This window comes from Ruditapes philippinarum, unplaced genomic scaffold (genome assembly GCF_026571515.1).
Source record: "Ruditapes philippinarum isolate M1 unplaced genomic scaffold, ASM2657151v2 ctg11198_1_1_1_1, whole genome shotgun sequence".
Taxonomy (NCBI): Eukaryota; Metazoa; Mollusca; class Bivalvia; order Venerida; family Veneridae; genus Ruditapes; species Ruditapes philippinarum.
Genome location: NW_026857976.1, coordinates 9319 through 20032, shown reverse-complemented (window position 1 = coordinate 20032; position 10714 = coordinate 9319). Strand labels below are relative to the sequence as shown.

At 30.5% G+C, this 10714-nt stretch overlaps 1 protein-coding gene across 2 annotated transcripts; it reads right to left on the bottom strand.

Moving 5' to 3' along the window:
* Nucleotides 1-4161: 4161 nt before the first annotated feature.
* Nucleotides 4162-9946, bottom strand: LOC132751644 (uncharacterized). Of its 2 annotated transcripts, none has more exons than XM_060741845.1 (2): nt 9884-9946; nt 4162-7307 (listed from the first exon to the last, which is right to left on the bottom strand). In XM_060741845.1, exon 2 carries the CDS (start codon nt 6017-6019, stop codon nt 5171-5173), a length of 849 nt encoding a protein of 282 aa, XP_060597828.1. In that variant the 5' UTR covers nt 6020-7307; nt 9884-9946; the 3' UTR covers nt 4162-5170. The 2 variants fall into 2 exon arrangements, with proteins under 2 accessions (XP_060597828.1, XP_060597829.1); XM_060741846.1 differs by having other exon boundaries at nt 9884-9940.
* Between the last annotated feature and the right edge of the window lie 768 nt (nt 9947-10714).

The window sequence follows — 10714 nt, the reverse complement described above, 5'->3', positions numbered from 1 at the left end:
TTATTAAGAAATTCCTGAAATAAATTTTTGATTTGTTTCTTAAAACGTCCTTTAAAATGTTTCCTTAGTCAAATAACTAAAAAAATAGGGACTCACCGGATCAAATTTTTAGGTTCACGTGATTTTATTTCCCCATACCCTTTGAGTAATTTTGTAACGAAATTCGACGTATGCAGATAAGTTTGAGACTTTAAAGTGCGGCAATAATGTTCAGCTTATCAGGAGGATTGTTCTAGAGTTTAACTTATACATATAAAACAACAACAACAATGTTCCATTGCAATTGCTTAAGTTTTAAAATTAGACCTGACGATGAAAAAGCATATTTATATTTAAGATTTAGGCGTTGATATTTTTGCTTATTCATAACATACGTGCTATTTTTTTTATTTAATTTCTGATTATTATATACTCGATTTCTGATCAGAAGCAAAGACTGGAACCCAAATTAAGTATTAATACAGGTATATTTCAATATAACGTGTTACTTGAGCAAAAAGGAACTGTCAGCAGTGAACGAAACTTGCTAGATATGTAACAACAATTGTCTATCATGGGCTTGGTCGAAGTGCAATTTTATTGAATTTATTATCACGTTTCCATTGTGTGACGTTTATGTTTGCTAAAAAAATGTACGAAAAACAAACAAATTTTCTTCTTGTTTTTAAGCATGATTGATAACTTCATATGGAATTGTAAACAGACGAATTTACAGAAAAATGACGTCAGGCGTTCTACGACAACGCGTACGCTGCACAAACAAATACAGCGGAGAGTTATCATTGTGGTGTAACTTATTGATATTGTAATAAATTAAAATTAATAAACTTGAATCGAGACATATGCTATAAGGAACAGAAAGCAACTACATTGAGAAAGGGAGTAAAACTAAAACGTACGCTCTCGGGTATTGTGTCTAAAAAAGAAGTGAATGACTAATTATTCTTAATCAAATGCTCTTAAAAATAGCGGACGATGTTTAACAATCAGTTCGTTATATGTAAATATGTTCGCTATTAAAACCCCTGATACAAGGAACTAATTCGCTATATGCTTAACAAGGAACTCCGGATATAAGGAACAGATTTTGAATGTCCCAATGAGTTCGTTGTAAGCGGAGTTTACTGTATATAATTTATGTAAATTAAAAAATTTACGGAAATTCAATCATAAATTAATACGTAGTCTACAAAAAATTCTGCAAAGCTATACATTTTGTATTACCCACACTATGAGTGATATACTCTGCAAAGCTATAAATTTTGTATTACCCACATATGTATTTCATTTCACCTATTAATTTGAATTTCATTTGTAAGCAAAAACTATTACAGCAAATTGACAGAAAATAGCTGTGCAAAATATTGACAAATTAAAACATACGGTTCAGTGGATGATGGATTACAGAGGTAGAACGTTCGATTCTAAAAGTAAATAAATATCTATAATACATTTTTTCTCGTTTTGCTCATTATTTTGGAATATCATCATGCTAAAAATAACGTTTAATTGAGGATTCGCCATAAACGCTGTATTAAAAACATCACTATCAAATCGGCCTTTGCAAATATTCATTATTCACTTTATTGCCAAATTTTATCTGTAGAATTTATTTCGCGAAACAGGAAAACTTTAAAAACAGAATTTTAAAATGAAATAATAATGAAGCGCACGTGTAAATACAGTCTTGGCGGATGGTTAACAGAACAATAATATAGCAAACCAGGCGGGTCCTAGCCTAGATACTGCACAAAGGAGTGTTGCCCACTTGTAAACTTTATACAAATAAAGATTATTTCAAAATATATATTGTCCTTTTTTATCAGTACCATGCTTACGGGCCTCTAAAAGGATCTGGTCGATGTTTTATATTTTTGTTCCACCGACCAAATTTAATCATTATGCAATTGACTTGTTATATATATAAAAACCGGGAAATTTACAATTTTTACTCCAAGTTTAACTATTTAAAATGTTTTAATTCTGACAAATTTCAGAATAGACTATTATTTTCTTTCCTCTTGTAGAAAGTGGGATCCATTTTGAAGCGCATCCTTATTCTCTGTTTTATAAACACAAAATGTTTTTTTGCAAGAATAAAAAATCTATTTTGGTTTAAATATCTTGACCCTTGTTTATTTAAAATATTACGGTATTTTAGTAAATACCGGACATCAATAACAAATTTCCCATATATATTACGATGAACGGATTCACGGTAGATAATAAAGGCATATTAGGTATTGCATTGAACACGGTCCCGCGTACATCTAAAGTATTCAAATTTCACTTATTATTGCCTGTCTATCTATAATTTTTTGGAATTTCCGTACCCTTTATTGTTCCATATATTTCCTGCAGTGGTCAAAATGGCATAAAATGCCGTTTATAGCGGGATTTTGACTCAGGGCGAATGTTTTAATGATATAAAAATAACAAACGTCCCGTGATAGCGTGACTTTTATCCAAAGGGGTGGGGGGAATAAAATCACGCCTACCGAAAAAAATGAGTTGGTGACCCCTATTTTTTTTAAATACTGAGTATACATTTTAAAGGGCGTTGAAAGAAAAAAATCAAAAATTTATATCAGGAATTTTTAAATAAGCCGCTTTAAAGCCGAAAAATGCAGCCAAACTAAACGTCAAATTTTACACAAAATTGACAAGTTTCTTTCCATTTTACATTATTTTTCGGCGTAAAACAATAAATTTTATATCAGCTTAAAGGAAAAAATAATTTCCGTCGAATGCTGTAGAATTTAAGATATTTTTCCGCCAATTGCGGGTTGAAATTTACCCGTAACATTGCCCTAGGTACGCAACACGACTGTTCTTATAACGGGCTTTTGATGATCAAACTTTGACGCCGTGGTACAAAAAATTGGGCTGAAACATTTTAAAGTAAAGTCAACGGAAACCTAATCCAAGAAAATATGGTCAACCGTTTTTGCATTGCCAAAATTTTCAAGACGCTTACTCGAAATTCGCAAAAGGTCCGCGTTCTACCCTTAATGAATATAAATATAATATACATTTACCAGTCAAATTACTGAACGGCACCCTCCATTTTTTGACAAAAAATGTTAATGTGCTTTTTCAGAAAAAGTTACAACAATAACAAAACAACAACAACAACGAATACACAAAAAAGTGATTAAAAAACAAATGCGAATATATACCTGCTAAAATCATTCATTATTTCATTAAGTTTATTGAAATATGAAACAGGAATTCAGGGATTTCAACACGTATTTTGACGTATAAAATTAAAAAAAAACAACATGGTTTAACTTATCATAGTCACAATTATCGCTATTATAATGGACTAGTCTTAAGTGTACGTTAATTACTACTGGCTATCTAATTTAGAAGGCAAACAATCAACATTTGCATTTAATATATACATTTTTTAATGATTTGATTTGCTTCCTTATTATAATCCTTATTATTAATTGACAAACTTACATATAGAATCTCAAAAAGAAATGTTACAGTGAACAATGATATTTTGCATAAACATTTAAAATGCGGTTCCCTCCCTTTAATCAGTATTTATTGAAATTTCAAAATGAAATAAGATCTATATACTGTTTGCAGGCATCAAATCGAAAATGCATTTTGCGAGATACAAAAGGGAAAAAAAAACATTCAAATGCTGTCTCTTTTATTATTTCTAAAAAACGTCTTGAATAAGATAAACTTATAATAATAAATACATGGGGGCTGAACCATTTCTTCTGGGCATTACAACGAGACAAAATAAGGCTATGAATCGGTTGCTCCCTTGAAATGTTATCAGACAAGTAAGTATAATATAAACTGTTTAACACTAATGCTAATTAAAGTTCATGTTTTGCTTTATATTACATTCATAACTTTCACTTTTTCGTTTGGAAATAGCTTATTTATTCTGCTTTCGTTTACATTACATTTTACATAAAACGTCTAAATTACAGAAGGTAAATTTTTATAGAACGATTTAATTATAAATTAATTTATTTATTTAATTTCAAACACATTTTATGTTAACTTATAGCCTTTTTTTGATAACGCATTAAAAACATTAATGATATATAAGCTTACATTAAATGAACGATCAGTGTTAATAAAAGTACCTTATTTATATAATATTATTATTAATATCAATCATACACCAACAGCAATAACACTAAATATTTATGACAATATAATAATTAAGTATAATTTAAACACCAAAATATAGTAAGTAGTTCATAATGTAGGGGTAGCTCATAGTAAGTGCAGTCGGACTTTCTTTCTTTCTTTGCTGTATTTATTTCGATTAACCTCCTCTCTGTCAATTATAAATCAATAACCAATCACTTCCGTGTAATCGATATATATCCGCCATATTTTGAATATACATGTAAACAGCCATTTATGCATTAAAAATATTATAATCCTTTTTGTAGTTATTTATTGCACAAATATACAATGTTTATTTATTACAAAGTGACACAAAAGAATTGGATCAATATTATTTTTATACATTCAGAAATATTTGACTCTCCATTATATTTATATCATCGTTCAAATTGGGAACTATTTTCCATAAATGGCTAATTCCTAAATTAATGGAAAATTTGAAGGGAACATAGAATCTTTACAAGAATAAAAACATTTTTGAACAATTAAATGACGAAATGTTTCATTGATCATACACATCTGTTCCCAAACTACAAGATATTATTGAAAACCTATAACCTCAAACTAACTTATTTCTATATACAAATTTGCTTGGTAACGTTGACGTATTCGATAAAACTTAGACAATCAAACAGTTGCGTGTTTGCTTAATATTTTAAGATTGGTCATTGAAAATATTTTATTCATAATCCTTTTCATACAACTATTTGGAATGACTTTACATACACGTATTAGAAATAGATAGTAATTTCTATTTATTAAGAAAGTTTTACATCATGCTTTCAATATTCTAAGTCTCCTTACAAGTCTGACAAATGCATTATATATCAATCTAACTCCTGGTTCAATGTATACAAAATAACCACACACACACCGCAAAGAAGTCACATATTTTTATCATAGATTAAAAAAACTGTAATATATCTGGCTATTCCATTTTCAAATTGTATGACAAGCAAGGCCTTTCTATAAAGGGATCACATGTATTCATCTTTTCAGTTCGAAGTCACGAAAAGTGAATATTTTCACATTTATTTGAATGGAAGCCTGAACCCAACATTGAGCTTACAAGTCTACAGATATGAAACTTTGCAGTGTTATTTCTGCCTCGTATTTTCAGAGATAACAGATAGCACTGTAAAGCAGCATTCATTCTGTTTTCTTGCTCCATACACTGACCTAGAAGGTTAAGTGCTGTTTCTTTATGTCCGAAATTTGGCTCCTCTACAATGCATTTAGCAAGGTTGGAAATTGCTGCCTGTTTATCACGATGTCTTCTGAGATGAGAATATGTCTTATAGTGTAGAAAGTGTAAATAAGGTAGAGAATCTACCACAGCCATATCCATCCATTCATCATATTTATCTCTATAAGGGAGGTCTTGTTGCGGTGATCTGAACATTTCATGTTGGAGTTCCTGTGGACAACAATTTCTTTCACATCGTAGAAACCTGACACAGGGTGAAGTTATTCTCTGTAGCAATGTATATTCATCATCTGCTTCATAACATAACTTATTGAATGCCCTTTTAAATTTTTTATTTTTACAATCGTAGCACTGACATATTGGTTCAACCACATTGAGATCATAACTTTCTTCAGTTTTTTTCAAAATAAGTTCAGCCCTCTCAATTTCTCCTGTACAATAGAAAATTGATGCTAGTTTCACTTTACTCGATATTAGGTCAACGTTTGCACATAACGACATCAAAACGGTAGATTCTCGGCATAAACCAACTTGATTATGTATGTTCATTGAAGCTAGAGCGGAACCTAAATGCATGCCAAGAAATTTAGCAAATGAACTACATGCTAATTTATTTTGTCCTTGATTCATATAATGAGTTAATTTCATAAGGTGTTTATATAATGTCTGCCATAGAACTCTAATGTGACTGATTTTATTCGTATCTTCAAGGACAATCAAGTGCAATTGACAAAAAAACCAGCATTCACTACGAGGTGGCCTGCAATCTGACAAAGCCTATCTTCAGGAGGAACAATATCTACTAATCTCAAAAAAGTGTTTTGAATTCTGAAACCAAGTTGATCGCATTCTATTTCAAGTAATGCACTTCCGTTACTGCTTATAATGTAAGAGAGTGTATCTAGTACGACTTGTTTTGTCAAAGCAGTAAAACGTCTAGCCATTAAATTGTTCTCCGGGATGATAAAATGTGGACAGTTATCATTTAAAACACAATTGTAAAGAATTGTCAGACAATAATTCAGACAGATGAGCAAGGTGTTTTCGTTCCAAGCGTTGTTGTCTGTACTTGAAATACAATGAAGCATGACTGTTTTACACATAAAACTTGAAATGCTATCAGGGCATTGTGTATTTATAAATGATTTTAAAATCATTTTCATTAGGACATAGCATCTGATTTGTGTTATATTCAGATTAAACATTAAATATCGCTCGGCAAGGGAAGTGGATATTCTCCATTCAAGTTCTTCATTTCCACTGCCTTTGCTTCCAACTCCTACAACGCCACCCCGTATGTTTACAATATTGTTTCATATCATATGAAGGCCACTGACCTTCACCTTGCTGAATAATCCATTGTCTAGCTTGCAATGGCCACTGGTGACAAGGTATTGCAAAGACAATGTCATTACCATAGAAACCAGGCATTCCATCCCTTGATTGTGCTGGACCATGTCTAACACGTCCCTCACAAGCCCTGCTATTGACTATTGCATTCTTTAATAATACTCTTCCTATTCTATCTCTATACCAGTTATGACTGTACACATTATCTTCTGGAAGTGGAACATCATGTCTCAGTATCTGTAATAAGCAGTATCCTGGTGATAAAGTTTCATCTTGTATCATTAACAGGTTTTCTTTACCAGGTTCCCATTCACTCCAGTCTTGTATAACACTAAACCTGGTTAGTGTGAAAAGAATATCCACGTCAGAACTAAGTCCAAGTGTTGTAGTACCTTCTATTCTACTACCTAAGTTATACACATTTACATCTTCATGTTTTAATCGGTGTCCTATCGTACGTATTGATTCATTCATAAGCCCTAGTCGCCTTGTTTTTATGACCATTCTTTCGTTTACACCTATCTCGTCAAGTACTTTAGACAGTCTGAGTGACACATTGCGAGTGTAATCAGGCATTTCCGACATCCTGTAAATTTAATTTAATATTATTATTTTCATCATAAATACAAGTTACAATAACTAAAGAAAATGCATGTCTACAATTGACTTTGTAAATATCAAATCAAATTTTCTTCTGGCGATGTAATTTTTAGCGCAATATGAATAATTAAACAGTTTCTTAATTGTTAATGTTTTGTGTTTGTTTCTCTTCGAGGCCAAGTTTTCAATTTTAATATGTTTATTGCCTTGTGGTTTAATCTGCAGCAAGATCAAAGTTGAATTCGAAAACCCTAATCTTATTCGATTTTTCTATCAATCGATATATATAAATCAATCAAATCAATCGATATAAACTATTTAAATTGGAATTTTGTAATTTGCTAGAAACGGTACTGCAGAAGTTAAAGAGATAATTGTCGTTCAAAGGTACTTTCATTATCACAGTTAACATAAAAGACATTAAGGACAAAAATCATATTAATTTCTAGGAAAAAATAATCTTTTGAAAAACAAATTTTCATTTTCCAACCATATAGATGTTTATTTACATGAATTATACATTGAGTAATTTACTTGGTTTCTTTTTTTTTCTTCAAGAGGCATGAAACATCTTCTCTTCCAGATACTTCACTTCAAGGATGATTTTAAAGTTTAGGTTAATGTATTTTCTTTATAATCTTGATTGAAATTTAACAAACCCTGACACGAAATTGACACAATGATGGAATTAATCACTATTACATTTGTTCCATTATTGTAACATGTAAATAAAATGCATTTTTTAAAAAGAAATGATAAACATATATTTATAATATTTGTTGTAAAGATAATGAAAATATTACCTGCGAAAAATGATAAAATTATTAAATTTATACACTAAATGCAGATTGTGACTTGTAAACGAATGGCAGATATTTTGGATATTTTGACTTTTTCTTTAGTAAGAAGAAAATAAATGCACTTTTTCAATCAGAACAGAACAAAACTTCTGTCATAGGTGTTCGAATATGTCACAACAAAGGAGAAAGTTTATCGACGCATGTATCTTCATAGTGAGATAACATGTCCATTAAAGATATGTAAAAAGAGCGCAGAATAGTGTTTGATGGAGTATCACTCATCCTGTTGATCGTCAATAAGAAAATTACCAATTATCCCCCGTCTACCTGTTAGATACCTTATTTTTGTTCACCAAAGGGAAATCATTTTTAGATGATTTTACCAGTATTGATTAGTCAAGACTGCAGACTTTCCTTAATTGTTGATCTTGTTTATCATATTTTTTGGGATAGTATAGTTTGGTTTACTACATATTTATAAGGGAAATTGTGTAAGAATGCTTATCTCTTTGTTAAAATGTGATTATTGTTATACAATATAACGGTAATTTTCATAATGAAGTGTTAATATGAGTATTTAAACTTATAAACTTTGAAATGTTGTTATTGTTGTTTTTTACCATTACACGATTATATATGATAGACAATATTAAAAATTAACCCACCTATACAATGTTTTGACTGTAATATCTACAAGAATTAAGTCGTTATACTTTATAACTAACACTAGTCAACTAGTAAATATCGTGTTTATTGCATTAAAGTATTACATCCGATACAGCTTAATCATAATCTAATATTTTAAGAAAAGAATAGCAGGTGATGAAAAATAAAGGCATGCAGCTTAATTTCTTGTATCATTTATCCTGCGTAAGATAATGTGAAACAAAGCGAATTGTCTTGTATAATTTATCCGGGTTAACAGATGAAACTTTTGTAGACAGTAAAACAATTGAAATAATTCTTCAACATCAAAGTAAATCATGGACCGGTAAATGTTATATTTATAGAGAAGAACGACCATGGTTATGTACTAGAAACTCTACTTACTTTACTTTTACTTAAACAATTATTTCAAAAAAGAAACTTGAAAATTTTACCACTTGAGGAAATAACTTTTTTTCTGAATTATTATTACCTGTTGGAGAATTTTCTGTCAATGTATTACGAAGATTCAGTGATGAGAGACACAAGATACATATTGTAGTCTCTAGTTCAAAGTCTAAAATAATGGATGTCATACCACATCAACTCAACTAATTCAAATCAACCATCAAGTACATTCCTTCTTTTATTCATTTTATTTGAAACAAGGAAATTAATTTATTTTCTATGTTTGTCCTAATGTTTTGTTAAACGAAAATGCTTATTGCATGAATTAGTTCAAAGATTTTTATCTTTGTCCTAATGTTTTGTTAAACGAAAATGCCTATTGTAAGTCTATTTTGCATGAACTAGGTCAAGGATTAAGTAAGTTAAAAGATAAGATATGTAAGGCAAATTAGAAAAATTGGTGATTTACCAAATTAACGAAATTATAACGGCGCATTTACGACTAATTTCATTTGGAAAACTAACCATTTAAATGTTTACCGATTTATTTTACCGTACGTCACCCCTTTTGGGCTGTGGAAATCGTTTACTTTTTTCTAATAAGTACTTTACTATTAGTTATTTGTTTAAACATAGAATACTTATCGCTACTTAATTAAGAATGAAATAAGATATAAATACATGAAAAACATTTAATCAAAATAAATACCTGTTACTCAAGTAACTTGAAAACTTGAACATAAATTGAAATAGAAACTTGGGGATTTCCAACTGTCGATAAAGCTACGTATCACGTCGATAATCAGTCAATCGTTACATGACCTATCAATATTCGGAGATTGACGTAAAATGCCGAAAATTATCACCGTAGGGAACGTGTTACAGTATCGCGCTTTCTGGTTACAGTATAGAATTTTCAAGATGGAGGATTATCTGTGGGGAAGACTGGTAGTTGTATTTATTCCGGTCCATTCTACAAGTAGTTTATTCCTAAAACATGTGTTTGTGCTTTGCTTGTTAGGAACTGGATCCGGTATCTAGTCATATAGTTCCTCAGATCATGCACCGCGGATTTATCTCTTTATTGTCTTAAAATGTGCTGATTTGATAGATTGAAAAATCGAATCGAGAGACAAACTCATTTTCTTCTATTCAGACATTATTCAAGAATGCCTAAAAAAAGTAAACATGCGAAATGTTACTCCTTTGTGCTTAGAAACGTTTATAAAAGTAAATGACCAGTTGAACCTTTTTTCCTGTTCGACAAAATAACAGGTAAACGTCGCGTGGCCATGACTAACATTATACCCCCGTTCCCCCTCTACAACCCAAAACCCTTAAAAATAAATTTTATGACTATTATAAAAGTATTTTACTCTACTTTCATTTTGCATAGAAATATCACTAGCATCTCAATTATCAGCGCATATATTCATCAATTTTTTACCAATCTTAACAACCTTGGTGTCAAATCTTAGATAAATAAATACTCTTTAAGAAAAGTGGCACCTTCGCTGATTTTACGTAGCAAGAAATATTC

What these genes read in the sequence shown, in the direction of transcription:
- LOC132751644 (XM_060741845.1), bottom strand. Translation starts at nt 6,019, where the DNA reads ATGAAATTAACTCATTATATGAATCAAGGACAAAATAAATTAGCATGT.